This window comes from Bombus vosnesenskii, unplaced genomic scaffold (assembly GCF_011952255.1).
Source record: "Bombus vosnesenskii isolate JDL3184/JDL3185 unplaced genomic scaffold, Bvos_JDL3184-5_v1.1 scf7180000013334, whole genome shotgun sequence".
NCBI classification, from domain to species: Eukaryota; Metazoa; Arthropoda; class Insecta; order Hymenoptera; family Apidae; genus Bombus; species Bombus vosnesenskii.
Genome location: NW_022882972.1, coordinates 621130 through 641869, shown reverse-complemented (window position 1 = coordinate 641869; position 20740 = coordinate 621130). Strand labels below are relative to the sequence as shown.

Here is a 20740-nt window from a genome sequence, read left to right as displayed (position 1 = left end):
CTTTAAATTAATATCTTCTTAACCGCTTAAGGATTGAATTTTTATTTAAATTGTATCGAAAATCTGTATCTCTTCTTCTATTAATTCAGTTTATTAAATATAATTTGAATTACGAAATGATTCTAAATTTAAGAAAATTTTCCTTCTGGAAATGTCAAAAGGTTCAGTGAGAATTTATCACCTATGTTAATTTCTCAATTAATTAATTAATTAATTTAAAGAGACATCCGATGGTAATTAAGTAAATAAAAGCGTTAATTTAGCTTATGTCCTTAAGCGGTCAAACAATTAAGTTTATCAAAAAAAGTAGAAAAGCATATTTCACTGTAGTTACTATTTATTCCCTTCCTTTCTCCATAGGAGTTCTAGGGCTAAACTTACAGTTTTAAATGAACAAAAACTTCTGTTAAAACATATTGAGGAATTTGTTAACACTAAAAAAAGATTATGTAGCATTTATAATCAGGTATTGATAGGTCTACGTGAAGACGATGGAAACGGATAAGACCAGTTGTTCTTTGATGAGTCTTCATTAGAGTCATGATGAAATTCTGAAGGCTCGTGTGACGTATATCCTCGATTTATCACACCTTGTGTCTCTTCCTTGATATCGTGTCTATTTTGTAGCTTGGAAGACAATTGACTGAAAGGATAAAAATTCCAGATCTATGTAATAAGTTCTAAATCGCCATACTCAAGCCTGCTGCTGATTAATCCAACATATCATATAATTAAGCAAACATGAATTAAAATAGAACCTTATTATACGATCACCAAATGAATCCTCGATTTTAGGTAATCTTCGCCTGACGTTCCTCGTATCGAAACTCTCTTCTATGATAACATGTCTGTCGTACGGCGTATCGTAATCAACTTCCAATATCGTAGAGAACTGATGAGGAAAAATCATTTCTATCGCCGTAATCACCACTCCAGTGAACATACATCCGATACCTAGAAGAATTCACTTCCTGAGGATCCAATTTTTCCTTGTTCATCAATCATGTATTCTATCATACATTCAATTCAAACAACATTTCATTTTCAGGCATTTAGATATAAAACCGTAGATCTTCTTAACTTAGATTTCAGATTTTAGGCTTTAGAGCTGAAGACAAAAATACTAACCAGCTAACAATACAAGCCAATAATTCCATCCCAAATTAAAAGCAAGAATGGAACCATCGATATGTGCAATGAGAGGCTCGCAAGGTAAAAGTGCCCAGTAGATTAAATTGGTCAGAAGCATACATATCCCGGTGAAGATCATGCCGTAAGCGCCATACCGTGGCACTATTATTAATAACAGGTTCATCATGGCCCAAGAAGTAAAGGACGTCCTAGAAAGAAGCAATTAGTCAACGTATAAATAAAAACGAAAGATACAGTCAGGACAGAAGAATGAATTAAGAGTGACTCAATGGCAAAGGTATTTTCTCGAGGCATACCAGAGCATTAGCGACGCGTAATAGCCAGCCTGTCGATATTTGCTTCCCCAGGAAAAGCCTTCTTGATGAAGGCTGAAGTATTCGGCTAGAGAAACTATAGGAAACGGTGCACCCTGGTTCAATGCTTGCTTAAAGGCACTCGTCATCTCTCCTGTACTCCTCCACCAGAATCTTTCGTTATACTCCACGTCGTCCATTGGATTTTCGCTACTTGGTAGCACTTTATGTGGAAATTATTAAAATAATGAAAAGAGAATAACTGAAATATTAAATAGCGTTATATAAGAGCATTAATTTAAGATGCATCAAATTGTGTTTGAACCCATTTTCTAACAGCTGAAGCAAGTCATTTGTAATACTGTTTCATAATTGAGAAAGTGACCTCGAGCAGACAATTGATTTTGGACGCACAATAGGCTACTGGCGGCAGGTTTATTATAGCAACTTACGCCTGTAGGTGATGTTTATATGCATCAGACCGATATATCCTCCGATTTCCGCAGCAGTTTTCTGTCTCGAGAATGCACTGTATGTGCTAACAATGGTCGCGGAACTGGTGTGCCAGGATGATCCATATTGAGCGACTGTAATCATATAAAAGGAATCGCATACATAGATATACATATAGTTCAATGGAAAAAAGTCAGTTAATTGCGAGCAAAGTGGACTACACAAACCTTGGATCGACGCTCCAACGAAAAGGCTCAATGTCACCGTGAGAAACGTGCTAATACGCTGTCAACCATAAAAATTTGTAATTATAGCAGTAACCAAATAACTAAAAATTATACTCATAATTATATCATTAACTAGAGAATTAAACTTTAAATTAGGGCTAAAAAGGGATTAAACTTCAAATTTGGGATGAATAAGAGGTAAAAGGAAGAAGGAAGTACTGACCTCCTTTCGTATTCCAGGAAATATGACAAGGAACGCGGTAAAGATGGTGCCGAATATAACAAACACAATCACTAGAGGAACATCTCCCGTGACAGGCGTACGATTACTATAGCTATACAACGTGGGTCCTCCGTCTATACGGAAAGCGTCGAACCATCCCTTCATCCTTTTAATCGAATCTTCGAGTTCCCTTCGACCTTCAGGGAACCGGCCAGTTCCGGTTCTCCTTGCAGACCACTTGGCATCAGTGGCTTTCCCTGAGCATCCATCGAGTATAAATGTAACAGAGAGCAAATCACGGTGAATTTTATCCTTCTGCGCTCTTTATTTTCAAATCAAACGTCTCTATTCTTGGAAAATCTCTTATATTCGAGTTTCTCTTCGGAAAATTTCTTAAAGTATGAAACAATCACGTGTGACTTCTCGTCTCAAATTTTTCTGACAGATTTTCTTAAAACACACAAAATCCTTTCTTTCAGTTCAAACCAAAGCGAAATTAGGATCACAGTATAAGTAATAGGAAACAGTATAAAGTCAAAGTTTCTAAGAATTTGTGTACCTTAGGTCGCCACGCTCTGGCTACCAGCACCCAAGGACGATTATTGTGAAAGAACGATGCACGATACGGGCACCTGCACTGCGAACATGGAAGGTTCGAAGGCAGCTCGAACACTAAGAGCCACAGTAGGTTAACGGGTCTTCGAAAGCGATCTCCAGGCATGGAGTAGAGGGGACTGAGAGTCTTAATGCGTTTAAGAGGGGAGCATGAAAGAGAAAAAACGGACCAGGTGGGGCTGGCTAACTCTCGAAGGAGTCAGCCACCACCTAGTCCAAATAGAGGAGGCGAAGAGAGACAAAAGGTGTTCTCGATCAGCTGAGCCAGGAAAACGCGGCTCAGAGCGAGAGGTGCGTGTCTGGCGCGTTTTATTTCGGCGGATCGGCGATCGATGATCCCGGATGACGACACGAGACGTGACACGTGAGCGTGGATCGCGTGGCATGCTTGATGGCACGCGGGCGACTTCGACGCCTGCACAGACGATGACGCTTGCACCTCGATTCCCGGGGAATTTTTTTCGTGCTTCGTCACACGTACACCTGAAATAAATTCTGGTTAAGAAGAAGAATATTTAAATGAATTTATTCGGAGATGTGAATATAATGGATTATGTAATGGATTGCATGGTTGTATATCTAAGGTATGATTGTTTATTATTAAGAATAACGTTAAAAATGTACTACTACTTTGTGTTTCGTCACATGTATGCTTAAAATAAGTTCTGATTAGGAAGAGGAATATCTAAGTGGACTTAAAGATGAGACTATAATGGATAATGTAATGGATTGCATGGTTGTTCGTTTAACGTATGAGTATTTATCATCAACAATAATACTAAAAATTTATTATTATTTCGTGTTTCGTCACATGTACGCTTAAAATAAGTTCTGGTTAAAAAGAGGAGTATTTGAGTGGATTTACTTGGAGACGTATCATTAGTTGATGCATTGGATTTTTAGGTTGTTAATTTAAAGAGAATATATGTTTATTAATTGATCATAATCTTACTATCAATGATAATATTAAAAATTTGTTATTACATGTTATGACTAATCAAAACATGAACATGGTCTTCTTGTAGAAGTTTAAATGTAGAAAAAGTGCCATCAAAGTTACTGGAAATAAATTTTGTATCTCTGTAGAGAATTAAAGATGTAATCTATTCTCCTTAAACGATTTTTTAATGCATAAATGTAAAAGAAACGTCTAAAAGAAAATATAATAGCATTATTCCACAAATTTTTGAAAGTTCTTATAAACCTGGAATAATGAGACAAGTGAGTATAGGAAAGTAATATTAAAAGCCAAAGAACAAAAACAGCGATAAGACATGCAACAGTTAATCGAGTTTCTGGGGTAGTTGAGAATGTGTAATGATGTTGCTAGATGATCTGCATGAGACTATGATGATTAAACAGAAATAAAGCAACGTGGATTTAGTCTCATCCTGCACGTCAATTAAGTAACGTTCATGCTTCAAGTTCAATTAGTTCAGGAGGAAAGAGGCACTCTAATTACTTTATAATTATAAAAAATAAAGATAAACGGTGTCATATACATAAATATATATGTAACTGGATTTCAGGTGCAATTAAAGCTAAGAATCAGCATCGTAGACGTCCAACTAGCAGCATTTAACTATTAAAGGAGACTACATTCCAAAACTACATACTCATTATCCAACGGAAGGTCAGTATCATTCACTTCATCAAACTCGTTCAAACCCACTATCCTTCGTCTTATATCTTCCACTAATTTATGTTCTATTTCAGGCTCATTCTTATTATCCTGAAATTATAATAGATAGCGCTTGTTAAAGTAATAATATGGAACGTTTAATAAAATTCGTAAGCAATTACGGTAGTGTCTATTTATGATTTTTACGTAATTAGTTACAACTTTACTTATTTGTCTACACTATATTATTAGTTAGTACATATTATTCTCTTTATTTATTACTTCTCCTGGTTTACTAATTCTTTAGAAATATGTTGCATTATGTCTTCTTTATTCAGATACATAATTAATAACAGCTTAAAAACAATGATTTATATTGATAAATTTATTTATCACAAGAACATGGCATAGATAATCCTAAATTTCAAGGTATATATTAAAAATAACATCTGTAATCGTCATCTTTCTTTGTACTTTATTTGTAAAAGTAATTACTTTTCATGGCTACGTACGAGACTTTTAAGCGACTTAACTCATAAAACAAAGATCTCTCCTACAATCTGAAAACTATTCTATCCTAACAGGTACTGTCATGGAATAAAATTTCACCCCATACGAATTTCATTTTAATCTGATCGTCTCGCGATGGTACATCATAATATTGCAAACAATATCTTTTTGCTTCTCATCTAATACTAATATTCTAATTCACGTTTTACAATTTTATCTAATAGTAATAGAACCTGTATTCGCTTAACATCATTGATTTCTAAATTAAAAAGAATAATCTTACACGAAACAACACCCATGACACAATTAATTTAATTAACTGTAATTTCGTTTAACGACAGCTTTTAAGCATTAAAAAGCCACATATCTATAACAACAACGAAAAGCCTAAATCCAACACACTAACCGATCACCAGAGTAATATTTCTAATCGAGCCATAGAAACTCGTCAACGCGGACAAGCTCTCGAACCGAACTCTCACCTGACTCACATCCTCCGCTCCGCAATAAAAGCAACCCACAGAATACTGGTCAACGGAGTTACTGGAACGTAAAATCCCGGATACGAGCTACCGTTTTTCATTCATACGGCCACGGCCAGGTGTCCACTCGACTGGTACTCGCACACGTAGCTTGATTATCACGCGCGACGTTCGTTTAGAAGCAAAGAGGAGGATCCTCTAGTCTGTGCCAAGAAGGTGGACCACTGGTGAGCGTGTGTCCGCGTCCGGTACCGGAAGCGTACACCTCGATCCAATCGTCACGACGTACACGATAGCGAGGTATGCGTCCAGGCTGGTCCATAGTGCCGGCAATAACTCGGCTGCTATTTCAGGAGATCTAATTCGAGCCGGGTGACGGTAAGCTTTTAACAGCAGCGCTGCTAGCATCATCCACCGTCGTCGCCAGTGCCACCACCACCACCACCACCACCTATGGCACCTCCACCACCACCACCACCGCCAAAGACGACGATAACCACCGGAACGAAGAGTCTGGTGGCAGAGAGGCTGGTGCTCGCGCAGTCTCCCGTGCGCGCAGTTCCTCAATACACCGACACTGTTCCTCTGATCCTTCAAGGTAAATCATATATTTCACCGTTTTTTAATTAAATCGCATCGATTAAGCTATGGTTACGGTGGGGTGTTCCGATGAACTGTAGTTTCGATGGATACGTCAGAAAACTGAAATTCAGAATGTCTCGTATAACGCGCGTAACATATTTGGAGAGGATTTCTAGTCACTCGATACATACAAACCATGTGTCGCTTTTTCGAATAAGATTTTAACGTTTTGCGGCTCGTGAAAGTATTTGAATACACCAGAGCAATGAAATAGCAATTTAGAATGTTTAGGATAACTCATAATATATTTAGAAAAGGTTTTTAATAGCCTGGTGCATATGAACCACGTGTTGTTTTCTGAAATAAGATTTTTACAAACGCTCATAGTTATCGTAGAAAACTTTCATGTATATGTACTTGACTAGAAAAACTGCGCATCGTTGTGTTTATTATAGCATTTACACGTTAATTAGTTAGGTGCAAGCATACTTAACAACACTTACATGTGATCGCAAAAGTTTGATACCATGAAAATGAAACGTAGAACTTGATGAAAAATTGCTTTATTAGGAGACACAATTTTTTTTGTAACCACTGTATATTTAGTGCAAATGAATTATTCGTTATATTAATAAACCCGAATATTCAAAGGGAACATCACTTAACGCTTATTATACATATATTTAATATGGCTATTCATACTGTATACTGATTTTTTTACTAAATATATGCTTATAATAAATATCTTGTAACTTATATATATATATATGTACAGTTTCAGATTGATTTCAATTTTATAATCACGATAGTCGTGTGTCATTACAGTGTCAATGAAATTTCAAAATGTGTTACATAACATACATAACATATACATGAAAGTTTCCTGTGGTCAGTGTTCAGATACTTTTAGCGGCTACTGTATGCATATACAATGATTTTTACGAATGTATGCATTCCGGCCTTCGAACGTTTCATTTGTCAGAACACGCGTTTATTGTAACTATAGCCTTATTCGCTCTTCGTCGTCGATCTTCTTAAACCGTCAAGCTTCCTTCCCTCTATTTACTCGCTGTTAGGGAATGAAGTATTAAGAATAAATAATAGTTGGTTGTAAAAGAGAATCGTAAAACGAAGATGAGCAGGAAGACAGGGAATTTGAATAGAGAATTCGTGTTTGAAAAACAGAGTTTTAACGCGAACGAAGAACTGCCAAGAGAGACTCGTCATAGCATTGATAATGATTAAGTTGTGCTACAACGATCGAAGATTGTTGGACGTATGCCCCTTAAGTTGACTCGATTCATGTACGTCGCCAAAATCGGCCAGCTTTCAAGCAACAAACTGCTCGCTTGGCAGACGTCCACGAGGAACGTGTGGACCGCGATCGCCTCGAATTTGATCGCCTGGTATCTCGCGCGTTTTGGAACAGAAGGTCGTAAGACGCATATTTTGCATAAATGTAAAATCGTTCGCTAAAGCTCAACGAAGACCAATCAAGCTTTCTTGAGGTGGACATTAAAAAATTATTTATTTCGAGTGGCTGAAATTCAGTGGCTTTCTAATCTCTAGGATCTTGATGCTCTCTTACCAACGAATAGCAGTTGTTTCGATGAACTTATAATAGATGCAGGCGATATAGCGAATGTATGAATCATAAAATCGCTTAGTGATTAAGGTTTACAACTCTCGACGACTGTGGCAATTAATTCGAGACATAATAGGTTTCATAAGCAGCTTGATGTTAACTCACAATCAATTCTTTCTTTGCGGTATATCTAAGAGAAATGAAACCTAAGTGGAAATTTGTTAGATGTCATAATGATTATGCTACACTTTCGATATTTTTTGTATTTCTGTATGTCTGTGCGTCTTTTAATTTTCCACAAACGCGTCAATCATCCGCAATCTATCTATCATACCGCAGTGTTACTTCGATTTTTTTTATTTAAAAGAATACTAAGCGAATTCCTTTTCGTAATAACATTAAAAAGATTCGACAATATATTTCAATTAATCGAAGAAAAAATGATAAACGATAGATACTTTCGCTAACGCGACAAACCACAGAAAAACCTTTAATGGGTTTAACTATGTTTTATGACCTTACTGTATCGTCTATTATACCTTTCTACGTTAATAAATGAAACAGACATGAATTAAGTAGGAAAATATTTTGAAAAAAACTGAAGGCAAGGAGACGTCTGCCACGGTGAAACTTCTCAGAACTATTTATAAAGCACACGGCCTCGTGGTAGAACGCGGTTGCCTATCATGGTCGTCCCGCGTGCAAAGCAAACTGACCGGAACTTTCGCCCGCTTTCTCACCCTCGATCTTGCAGAGGCTTTGCAAACTTGATCTTTGCATAAGTAAATGATGTGCGTTTCGTAGATGATAGAGGATTCTTGCTGAGTAACGTCTCGCTTTAAGAGTCATTGACACGACCTTTTTTCTGGGCTTCTGCTGTTAGGAACGTATTTACGAATGTACGTATGGACGTATTAAAATGCTGAAAGCTGGACGAGACGAATGGCAAGTTCTACGTAAGTAGGTTTTTCGTTACCTGAAAAGTTTGTTGTCTTCTGTAAATAGATAATATACTTTTCTTATGGCAAGAAGATTGGCAATTTATACGAAGAAGGATTTAAGTTTGTTTGATTTAATATCCTAGTCTAGTTTGCTTTTAATCGAACGTTCTAAGTATTAGACTTATTGTTAGACGGTTAGTTGATTTTTATGGATAAGAAGCTTTGTTTGCAGGAAAATGAGCATTTAACAATCCATAAACAGGTTTTAAGGTTTCGTTAATATTCCAATTTATTTTAATATTCGTGGTACTTTCTAAATATTAAAGTTACGATATCGGCTCTTCCGAATAGGAAGTGCATTACACTGTTTAATCTATAATAAATAACATCGTGGTGTTAGATTTTCTTAGATTTTCCCCTGATGTATCCTTTTATAGTGCACAATTATTGAAAGTCGACGTTTGTGCGTAGGTTTCTTGTTATTGGCAAAATTAGCCTTCGGTGGTTGGATATTACCCAAAAATTCATTATACTCGATGGATATTTCTTAAATGCTTGAAACGAATATTTTGCAATTTCTCAATCTCTTATCTAAAAATTGAATCCTCCATTATTATCATTACTACTTATTCTTCTTATCATATTAATTTTATCATATTAATTATCACGTTAATATTATTATTTCTACTTGTTTTTTCTTTTATTATAGCTATTCACAATTATACGCAATTGCAATGGGCTTTCACAAAGTCTATAGTTAGAAATTTGTCATACGAAACAACGATAGGTACAGAAAACGTAGAAACTTGCACGTTCCTTAAAATACTCTTTATGATCACGTTGTGTGAACGTTTAGTGTTCGTTCTCTGTCCCTTTGTTGCTATTCTAAGGTATCAACACGAGCATCTTTTCCGAGTGACTAAAAAACACTTCTCAAGAGATTGGAATAATGCCGGAAACACGTTTAGGAATAACACGCGGTTTTGCAGCTTTTGCGTTGATTTCTCAGCGAAAGAAGTGAATGAGTAAACGCTCTTGGATTGCGCAACGTTCACGGAAACGTTTATTATAGTACACAAAGCAACAACTGTGTTTGTTTAACTCTATTTCCAAAAGATTCGCAGTCAACAGTGATACGAGCATAACCGAAGATCGAAACACTTTTATTACCATCGATTAAAGAATTCTTAAGCATCCTGATACAGTGTACGTATCGTTTCTCGTTGCTGCATTTTTATAAATATTAATTTCTATTTGTAAATTTCGACTTGTTTTATTCATTTCTATTTATGTTTATTTATTTTTCGCCTTATTTATAATTCGCTCGTTCTCTTCCATTCTATAAGATATTTTATTACGTCAACATTTTTCGAACGATATACAGCGAATAATAGTCGAACGTTCGTAATACGAGCCTCTCAAAATCCAAAGTAATCAATTTCACTTTCTGTAAATTTCTCGATATTATTAATAGATAATATAATTAATGTTCGATTCTCGAGAAACCAGTGATCTCCTTCCATAAGTTTATTCATCGCAAGGATATGACAGGAATAATAATAAATGCGAAACATTAACGTCATATCTCTATATCTTTTAATTTGCGTAACTAACCAGCGCGACTTCTGAATAGTTGGTATAAGTGAAAGAATTAATTGAAACTAATTCAGCGCAAGGTTTAAACTTCGAATGCTATGAAACTATTTCGTGCGGCATTAAACGAGACGAAAAACGTTCTAGAAACGATCGAGACAGTGGAATAATTTACGAATCACGATTCCAAATATGTAATCGGTATACTGTATCGGGAGCATAGCTCGCATAGAATCGGCCGCAGAGGACTTCCTAATTTCCGTATTCGCGAAAACGGGTCAAAGCTATTTTCGCGCGAGGCCTGTCGTGTTCGAAACAGCCGCCAACGCTTCTCTGCCATCGAGAAATGCACCAGACTAGACCTAGAGTCGTTCATTTAACGTTCTCGACCTGGACGCGATCGCATGCGGTTCATTTTCGCGGAAACGCTGGATCGGGAATCCTGAAAACGCGCCGGTTACTATACTCACGTCCAATGAAAGTGGCTCAATGTCGCGGTTAAATAAGAACTGAGAGACGAAAAGTGACGAATTCCTCGTCTTTTTTCTTTCTTCTATCGTGAAATAATCGGAGGAGAATAAGGTGATTACAGAAACTTTTTGTGACAAAGGTAGATTAACATTGTGAAATTGGGACAGAAGAATGTGAAAATTGTTGTTTTTGAAAAAATTGTTCGAGCAAAAGTATGGGATAATATTGTGACTAACTGGAAATCGACAGGAAAGAGGTATTAATTTTCACGTGGAGAAGAAAAAGGTAATTAGAGAAATTTTCTTTAGCAAAAGTAGGTTGATATCGCGAAAATGGGACAGAAGAATAAGGAAACTTTTGTTTTTGAAAAATTTGTTCGAGGAAAAATATGGGATAATATTGTGACTAACTGGAAATCGACAGGAAAGAGGTATTAATTTTCACGTGGAGAAGAAAAAGGTAATTAGGGAAATTTTCTTTAGCAAAAGTAGGTCGATATCGCGAAAATGGGACAGAAGAATAAGGAAACTCTTGTTTTTGAAAAATTTGTTTGAGCAAAGATATAGGACAATATCGTGATTAATTAGGCATCAAAGAAGAAAAGATGAAAATTTCTGTTTTTAATGTGGAGAATTTGGAGAAGAACGAGATAATTGCGAAAGAGTATTAAAGTAAAAATAGATTACTTCGTTCGATATTGTGAAATTGGGACAGGAAACGTCGAAATTTCTGCTTTTGAATAGGGTTTGAGAGAGGAAAAGTGAACATTCGTTCTGCTTGAACGTAATTTAAATGTTGAAGAAGAACAAGGTAATTAGAAATTACGTATTTAGGTAAACTAGATTGATATCGAATAGGATTTGAAACAAGAATAAAGTGAAAATTTCTGTCTTTATCTTGGAAAAGTTAGAGCGGAACGAGGTAATGGGGAAATTAGGCAAAAATAGATTAAGATCATAATTGAATAGTGCGATTGATAAAGAAAAGAAGAAAATTTCTTTTATTCGCGTGGAGAAGTTCGAAAGTAAATAACTAATAAAACACAAGCAAAAGAAATTTATTAAAGTAGAAATAAATTAATATCGTAGTTGAATAAAAATTTCAAGAGCAAAAGTGAACAGCATTCTGTTCTAATGCGAGAAAGTTCGAACGGAGCTAATAACAAAACTCGAAACAATAAATCACTGTTATTTTTAGAATTCGGATAAAGATCAAGAAACAAGAGAAGATAAATTGAGATTTTAGTTGAATGAAAAAGTTTCAACAGAGAAATAAAGAAAGATTTTTTTCTAATATGAGAAAGTTGAAACAGAACTAACAAACAAAGGAAACTAAGGACAGATTGTTATTGCAATTAAATAAAGATAAAAAAATAATATTTAACCGAAAAAATACTTCAAATCGATAACAGAATAAACGTGAAATAGCAAATAAAAAGCAATATACAAATCTTTTTGTAATATGTAACAGATGTAAAATGAACGTTATAAAAAGAAAAAGAAATGAAGAATCATACTGTTCGTTCGAGTTCGTTTGTTATTTCATCGATTTATTTTTACTACGCTTGTAATACCTTACGAATATCGACAGCTCGCTTGAAGAACGATGTTTGCTTTGGGTTCCAGGCAGCCAGTCGAAGATCCAGAGGATCAAAATGTCGGAGGCGGAAGGTGAGGTCTTCTTTACGAGCTGGCGTCACGATCTTCTTTGAATATCTTTGGCCTACGATTATTCGAGTATCGTATGATAGATAATGAACGAGCGAAATTGGTCTACGTTAACTCAGGGAAAAATGTACGATGATCGCGGCTTCTGAATAAATACGATAGGGCGTACGATTGTCTGCAAAACGTAACATCATTAACGAAACGTTACTTCTTCTCTTCTTTTCTCTCATCTTTCAATCCTGACATTCTTTTTTCAATTCATCACATTGAACTATCGAAGGACATTCTTTGCACGTGACTGACTACTAAAAAAGGAAGGATTAAAAAACCGAAAGAAAGAAAATAAAATGAAGTACGTACATCTTTCTGCGATGTAACCATTGCTGTGTTTTCTGCTACGTTAACCCTTTAACAGTGTAGCCTCAAAAAGGTTCGAGAGAATCATCGAATACAATACCACATTTATAATATATTAGTAATCTATCGTTATTTAAAGCTGCAAAAAGTATTAGCACATTGTTGTGTCTATTATAACATTCAGGTTCAGGTTTATTAAATTTCATATTATTTGCCAATACTTTCGTGTAACTACAAAAATTTGACTGTTTAAGAACAAAACGTAGAGCCTAATGAAAAAAAAAAATGAACTCTTTACTGGAAAATAAAACCATGTGCCAATACTTTTTTGTAACCACTATATCTTGATACAAATGAAAGGTGTGCAGATCCATTGTTGATAAAAAAAACTGCTTCATTCTCTTCATCTGACACGTTCCATTTTAATGCCATTAAATTTTTCCAGATATTCAAAACGTCGTGGAGAACCATAATCTCGAGAACATCGTCGAGGGAGAAAGTGGAAAATCAAATACCGTGGAATATTTAGACACCTGCGAGGATATCCCAAAGGAAACCGTAAAAGAATATCCAGAAGAGACCAAGGAGGAATTATTCAAAGAGGAAAAAGAGAAGGAGACGTACGTGGAGAACGAGAGGAAATCGATGGAAATAGAGAAGAAAGAGGCCGCACAACCAGGTTCGTGACGCACGGTAATTCGAGGATAGATGGATCACCTGTTTCGAATCGAACGAATCTAGCTCAACGCATTCCGTGGTTGTTAGTTGCGTGCGAAATGAAACGCGAAGCAATTTCAAGGATTGTTAAATCCTTGTGTTTTAGTCTGTTATCTTCTGACTAAACAATCACCTAACTTCGATTTAACAGACCTATATAATTGTTATTTTCTATCGATCTTTATGGTATAAAGAGCACTATGCTATGACCTGGATAAATTAGGCTAACTCTACTGGAAAAATTCGTGACTTTGTTTCACCACTTAATGCACATGCCTCTGATATATGTGGATCTATGTGTGATAGATTGTTTTTAGTCTATCGATTATTTTATTCGCTCATTTTCACGAACTTAAGGTATCTTATACTAAGATATTTTAATATGTATAATATAAGAGATATATTATACATTTATTTTCTGTGTTCCAGTGTCAATTGGCTATTATAAAGTGTCAGTTAATTATTATAAAAAATTCGCAAGTCGAAGAAAGATTTATACGTTAAGGAGCTAAATGTTGTTTAATATAAATTAAATGCACTAGCTTTTTATAGCAATCCGAACACTTTGATTTTTAAGCTCTTTCAGATTAATCTAAATGTATGAATTCAAGAAACTTGAAATATCTTGATCAATGTAACCTGGTATTTACTTGACTTGATTCTCAAGTTTTTACACTCGTTCGCGTTCAACCAGTTGCTTATTTCTTGAGCGAAGTAGTACGTGAATTTTACTAAACTGTAAAAGTTAATAAGAAATTAATAATTAAAAGTAGTATTTCTTATCTTCTTATAGAATTTAGAATATAAATGAAAATGTTCGTGTCAGGAACTATGATAAAAGGAATGAAATTATTGCAGTTTGATTTATCTATAATCTAGTAATTATAAATTAGATCTTGTCAAAAATAAACAGTTGTCCATTTACTTTTGAATAGTGCCGTACATTTCATGCAAACTAGAATCGCTGTTATTTTAATTATGTTAATCACTGTACCATGGACACAATTAGAATCTACAAGAAGAATTTACAACTTCAAAATGAAACAGCACAGAATAGAAATGTAAAAAGTCCTCTTATCAAAACGAAGATATAATTCTACTTTCTTAGTTATCGGTTAAGAAGAATCTCAACCAATCCCAACTGTTATCTATAAAATTGGTGTAATAACGAAGAGGTTGATCCATCTGGCTCCTTACCAAAGAAGCTAACCACCAATAAGACCCATAAGTAAAAACCTACTCTCCTTACATATATCTACAATATCGTCTCCGTATCAACTTTTACAAATCAACCCAGAGAAACGTCTTCTTTTTAAAGAAGAAAAACGTGAAAAGGAACGAATGATGGAGTATCGAACTGGTTTGAATTTCGAATTAGCTGCTCATATGGGGCCGATCTCTCGTCTCGCTGCGCGGCGTCGTTCGCGATTCGTCAGGGCTCTCTCTCCTCCGGTGGGCAGCTCCGCGAGGCGTTGAACGAGCGACCGAAAATAAATCCCCGCGGAGAATCCCGTGGCTTTTAAATAAAGCGAGCGCGACTGCCGGTCAAGCTAAGCGGCTCCTCCTCGCGAAAACGCGTTTCACGCGTTCCTTTTGCGTCTCGAGCCAACACACACCGACTTATTCTACTTCCACACGACTCTTGATTCTCTCTGGTCTCGCTAGAAAAATCAACAAATAAGAAATATCAAATACCCTTTCTAGTGTGACCAAAAAAAAAAAAAAAAAAAAAAAAAATCATAGTAACGAAAGACAACGTACGTAAAAGGTATAACAGAAAAATAAAAAGGTATCAGAGACGAGAGAGGTAGATATCCCTTCGTGTATCGTACTTCCTCGTGTACCTTTAAAACCAGTTAACATCTCTAAACGATAGAAAAGATTCAAAGATGAAAAAAGTACATCTCCTCTCGTCTTTCGTGCTTCCTTGTGTATCGTCAAATAAACATAGAATATAAAAAGGACACGAAGATGAGAAAAATAGATCTTCCTTCGTATACTGTCAAAAAAAAAAAAAAAAAAAGGGAATCAAAGATGAGAAAAATAGATCCTTCGTGTATCGTGCTTCCTCGTGTGCCGTCTCTGCGCTGTGTGTCCTCAGGTCGTCTCTGGGTTCAACCCTCGTCTCGTGTCGTTTCTTTTTCAGCGAGTTCGAGCACCGTGGACAACGACGAGAAAATCAAACGAGAGGAAACCTCGACAAGAAAAGAAGGGACTGAGACAGGTACCATCGATGGACGAAACGAGAACCAGCCAGTCGGTGAGTGGAATTCATTGCCGCTACTGGTAGAACGTCTACGCGCGGCTCTCGAGCTCACCCTAGGGGGTCGCCGCGAGGACGAACCACCAGCGCTTCCCGAAGACTCTGGCGTCGACTCCGAAGAGGACTTCCGGATTCGTACTTCCATGGAACAAGTTCTGGGCAACTGCAAGGAACCAGAATTGAAGAAAGACTTGAAATTCCTCGAAGATTTGTTACTGTCGGATATACAGACCGCTTTGTCCCGTCTTCGAGAGACTTTAGAGAAAATCGACGTGAATGCGCTGGCGAAACACGGCGCAGCTTCTGATCCTACGAGTAAATTGCAGTTATTAAGGTTGGTATCTAGTTTGTTGTCTAGACTACAGATGCCTGAGGAGACCACGGTGAAGATTCCTGTGCTTCCTTCGACGTCTTTGAGCAGGAGACGAAGAGGAACGAGACACACTATCGGTGTTTCTACGGAAGAATTGGCGAAAGCTAGGAAGTGGTTAGAAGAGGAAAGAAATAGTCTCCCTTTGGGAGAGATCTCGCCTGTTATAAAGGAACAGAAGGAGCAGAATATATCTACAGTTAGTGCGATTGACAGAAAGCCGGAAGAAGTTCGCGATAAATGCACGAAAGACGCGATAAATCAAAGACAGTTACTAGAGGATAAGAATAAAGAAATTAGGGACAACAATTGTGTGTGTCGTGGGATTCAACAGGTGGATGCAGCTGATACTAAGACTGTTGGAGAGCTAAATATGTACCAGGCTCCGTATAGAGCTAACAATTATCAAGAGAAAGAGAATAACGAGAATATTATTGAAGATAGCGATGAAAGGAGTCGCGTAAGCAAATTGGCGGCTATTCTTCGGCAACGGGCTGAGTTAGCTTCAAGTAGTGGAAAATACGGGAATAGTAACAAATTTAGTGCAAAAAAGTCGAAGATCAAACGTGCGAACACTATTGATATTCCTAGTTACTTGAAGCTTCAAGCTGACACTCTTGGGCATGAAGCTACAGGCTGTTTGTCACTAAGAAAGCCAATTAATGTTGGAGACAAATCGTTCAATTCTAGCAATGTTACCGTTCCTACTTTTCAACCTAAGACAGAAAACGATAGAAAATTCCTGGCTTTAATTACTAAAAATAACGAAACACCATCAGTTGCGCCAGTAGTTCCCTTCAAGACGTTTGGACGCACCATGGATATGTCGTCACTGACTAATGAAAACTGGAACAGTAAATTTTCCAACATTAAAACAACCTTTGATAAACCAACGATGAGCGAAGAGAAAGATAATAAACCTTCTTTAAAGTTTCGAGCTAATAAAATGTTCCCTGGGCCGACTCAGGCACAAGTTTACTCTAATTCTACTCCAAATTATTCTAACTATTCTGCGCCAAATCCTCAGATAAAGATGGAGTCGACAGGTTTCAGGCATGCCCCCTCCTCTCCTTTTCGTAAAATAGAAAGACCTTCGCCAGGATCTCCATCCAAGGTTCCTCCATCCTATCATTGGTCAAAGAACGCTCCAGTACCAACAAACACGCTGAAAGAAAAAGCTAGAATGATGTTTGATAAGGAAACAACGCAACAATCTCCGAAATTTTCTAGAGCCAATGTAGAGAAACCTAGTTTTCCTCGACCACCGTGGATAGAACACGAGAAAAACGAGAACAGAGCTAATAACACGGTTACAGAGAACGGTAAACTGGATTATCGATCTTTTTGCAAACAGTTCGCGCCATTCGTTGGAAAAACTTCCATGGAAACGATGAAACTCGAAGAACAGCGCCAAAGAGAACTGGCTCAACGAGACAACGTTACTGGAGTGGTGGATGGCAAGATTTCTTTCAAAGTAGTTCCAGACAAACGTGTTCAGACTCGTGAGTATCCTCCTATGGAGCATCGAGGATCTAAAGACATATTCGAAGCGATAAAAACTGGAAAAGATCGTGAGAATCGATTTGGTGAGAATAATTTTGCAGATACTACATTGAGAGGTAGTTCGTCGGTGGCCGTGCAAACTGGAATAAACGAAGAGCATCAGAACGAAAGTAGATCTTTCAGAGTGACGCCTAAAATTTCAAAAGGTCAGACCTTGGTTTGTAGTAACGCTGCTGTACAGACTTCTAACAAATTGGATAGACCAACGATATCAGTAAGTGATGTAGAAAGTGAAAAACAATGGAGACCTTTATTTTGTGAACAGTCGGACTCTGATCAGGTGTCTGAAAATCGTCAGAGATTTATTCTGGATCACAATCAGAATTATCATACTGTATCCAGTGGTTCTGAGTATAATAATCCTGTAGTGGTTCCTGGTGTACGTCAGATTCCTAGTGAGCAAGGTTTCAGAGAATCCTTGCCTTTTCAAGAAACGCAGAATTATGAGAAACAATTATCTGGAAATCCTGTGAATAGTTACGAGTCTGAAGATAACCAAAAATATTCTTCCGCTTTGGTTCCTTCTGTTTTGTTTAATGGTAACAATCCATCTGACGAAATATCAAATGCAACAGAAGAAAAGGAGGATCTTCAGAAGACACCAGATTGGCCTATAGAAAGTTCGACTTTTCCGGATGATGAAAATATTCAAAATCAAGATATCAGCCCAGATATTGGAGTGGTTACAAGGTACACGTGTGCTATTGCAACAGTTGCATCGTCCGTGGATAGTCCTGAACCTCGATCAGAAGAAGTGGCAGTGGATTCCAGGACGTCTTCGTCACCTTCTCCTTCACAGTTTTCTTGGTCCAGGTCTAGACCACCAACTAACGAGACTATTGCTTCAGAGGATGAAATTCGTCGACATAACTTGCTGCAACAGAGCTTGGTTCGTCGCCTGCAGAATGAAATCACTTCTTTGAATGATCAACCTTATCAATCTTCTAATTTTGGACAACACCTGACTGTCAGTCAAGCTCAGACTAAATCCTCGAGTCAATCTCCTAATTTAGTTCCTCAACAGCAAAGTTGTAATCAATCAAACACTGTGTTGAATCATCAGCAACAGAGTTTTAATCAGCCGAATATTGCATCCAGTTACCAGCAACAGAGTTTCGATCAATCAAATATCGCATCAAGTCATCAACAGCAAAATTACAAGCAACCAAATATTCCATTAAGTCATCAACAACCTGTAAACGTGACTCAGAATGTGCACCATCCACAATCGACTTTTAATCAAAATATTCACCATCAGCAATCGAATATAATTCAGCAGGAACAAAGATACAATCAACCAGCAAACTTCGATCGACCGACAGGTTCTCAAGGACCAAGTCGATTTAAATATCTAACACCAGTTCCTCAGAAGAAGCCAGAGCCACCTCGAGCTCGTTCACCAGGTCCAGTGACCGTGAACAGGGTGGTTGCTTTACGGGAAGCTTACGAACAGGTGCCAAACCCTCAATCGAAATCAATTCACAAGGAACGTTCTCCAGTTCCAAACGGAGCGGTGCCAATCGACTCCAGTGACGAATATTTGGTATCTTGTGCGAATAAAACCTCTAGATCTATAGTGCTCTCGAAATCAGAGTCCTGGCATCAATTGGCTCTCTCCAATCGTTATCCTCGAGCACCTAAAATAAACACACCAGCATCAACATCTTCGTTTCAAAGCTCTCATCCAAAACCACCGAAACCAAAATCTCCATCTTCTCAGAAATTGAGGTCCAAACAATTTGAAGCGTCGTCAATGGCGGACAGCGTCAAGAAGATGGAAGATAAGATCAGACAGTATTTCGATCAACCAGGTGATCATGTAGAATCGAAAGATTCTTTGAAACACAGAAGATCTCCTAGATTTGCGTCTAAAGGGATGGTTGGACTGTCTCGTAGTCGTACTATGCCTGGTTTATCTGATGAAAAATTGTGTCTTTCGATAACCACCCCTCAACAAATGCCATTATTAAACGTGAACACCGCAGATGTTGACAAAGTGTTCGACGATCTGTTCGAGGAAGCTACGAGGACGGATAATCAGTAATAAAACTGGTTTGAATCTCTTCGTTTGTTTAGCGTGACGTGTATTTGAGGAATACAGGACGTCATATTGGATCTTCTTGGATCCGCTATTTCTTGGTGCAGCTGGATGATTTGTTTTATACTAACGATTCTGGTTGTGGAAAAAATTCACGATTTCTAGTCGTCGATAATTGTAATTATCCTCCTGTCTTAGGAGAAGATCTCTAGTATCGTGTCCGAATCTGAGGTACGTCTTGGACAATTATCGATCTGCTCGCGACGTTGCAGAGTGTCTTTCATAAATTAAGAAATCAAAGGGAACGAGTAGAAAAAATGGATATAAAACTGTGTGAGGAGGAACAAGTGATAGATAACATTGTAATATTTAATTGGCAGCGTTGCTTGTTGTGATGCGGAGAAGACATTAAGTGAAGCTTCGAAGCTACCAAAAGGAAGTTTAAGTGAAGTGACAAATAAAAATAAGAGATCTTCATATAGAAACTTAAAAAGGAAACAACAACAAAACAAAACAAAAAAAAAAAAAAAGAAAAATTACTGAAGGCAGTGGATCTGCGTGGATTTTAACAGAGGAGATCAAGCCAACGTCGAAAGTCATACATACGTTAAAGTGAAGTGAGCATAAAAAATAATAAATATTCGTATAGAAATAAAATCAGAAAGAGGAGTTACTGAAACCAGTTGATCTATGTGCATTTCGACAGAGGAGATCAACTAACGACGAGAATTATACACAACTAATTAACAACATTATTTGTTGTGTATGACGCGACTTATAATACAGAGAAGACATTAAGTGAAGCTTCGAAGCTACCAAAAGGGAGTTCAAGTGAAGTGAAAAATAAAAATAATAAATCTTCATATAGAAACTTAAAAAAGGAACAAAAAAAAAAGAAAAGCAGTGGATCTGCACGAATTTGAACAGAGAAAAGATGAGCCAACGTCAAAGGTCGTTCGTCGAGGAAACAAGACTGAATGCTAAAATGATTATTGCTCGCGTGTTCAGCACGAAAAG

At 37.0% G+C, this 20740-nt stretch overlaps 2 protein-coding genes across 8 annotated transcripts; one reads left to right on the top strand and one right to left on the bottom strand.

The window, feature by feature from the left end:
- Positions 1 to 319: 319 nt before the first annotated feature.
- On the bottom strand, positions 320 to 5828 carry LOC117235949 (dual oxidase maturation factor 1). The gene is made up of 10 exons (XM_033498462.1): positions 5577 to 5828; positions 4580 to 4695; positions 2908 to 3446; positions 2349 to 2605; positions 2126 to 2183; positions 1898 to 2032; positions 1449 to 1668; positions 1129 to 1340; positions 759 to 954; positions 320 to 643 (listed from the first exon to the last, which is right to left on the bottom strand). Exons 4-10 carry the CDS (start codon positions 2511 to 2513, stop codon positions 463 to 465), a joined length of 1167 nt encoding a protein of 388 aa, XP_033354353.1. The 5' UTR covers positions 2514 to 2605; positions 2908 to 3446; positions 4580 to 4695; positions 5577 to 5828; the 3' UTR covers positions 320 to 462.
- Positions 5829 to 5959: 131 nt separating this feature from the next.
- Positions 5960 to 20622, top strand: LOC117235942. 7 transcript variants are annotated; one of them, XM_033498441.1, is made up of 4 exons: positions 5962 to 6174; positions 12374 to 12418; positions 13218 to 13451; positions 15636 to 20622. In XM_033498441.1, exons 1-4 carry the CDS (start codon positions 6030 to 6032, stop codon positions 19727 to 19729), a joined length of 4518 nt encoding a protein of 1505 aa, XP_033354332.1. In that variant the 5' UTR covers positions 5962 to 6029; the 3' UTR covers positions 19730 to 20622. The 7 variants fall into 7 exon arrangements, with proteins under 7 accessions (XP_033354333.1, XP_033354332.1, XP_033354336.1 ...); XM_033498445.1 differs by having other exon boundaries at positions 6071 to 6174; positions 12374 to 12542; XM_033498443.1 differs by lacking the exon at positions 5962 to 6174 and adding an exon at positions 9785 to 9890.
- The last annotated feature ends 118 nt before the right edge of the window (positions 20623 to 20740 follow it).

Excerpts from the sequence above, each read along its gene's own strand:
- LOC117235949 (XM_033498462.1), bottom strand. The coding sequence starts at position 2,513 with ATGAAGGGATGGTTCGACGCTTTCCGTATAGACGGAGGACCCACGTTG. Across the intron at positions 2,184-2,348 it reads TTCCTGGAATACGAAAGGAG|CGTATTAGCACGTTTCTCAC; the intron begins GTCAGTACTTCC and ends TATGGTTGACAG. Across the intron at positions 1,341-1,448 it reads TACGCGTCGCTAATGCTCTG|GACGTCCTTTACTTCTTGGG; the intron begins GTATGCCTCGAG and ends GCTTCTTTCTAG.
- LOC117235942 (XM_033498441.1), top strand. The coding sequence starts at position 6,030 with ATGGCACCTCCACCACCACCACCACCGCCAAAGACGACGATAACCACC. Across the intron at positions 12,419-13,217 it reads CAAAATGTCGGAGGCGGAAG|ATATTCAAAACGTCGTGGAG; the intron begins GTGAGGTCTTCT and ends AAATTTTTCCAG. Across the intron at positions 13,452-15,635 it reads GAAAGAGGCCGCACAACCAG|CGAGTTCGAGCACCGTGGAC; the intron begins GTTCGTGACGCA and ends TTTCTTTTTCAG.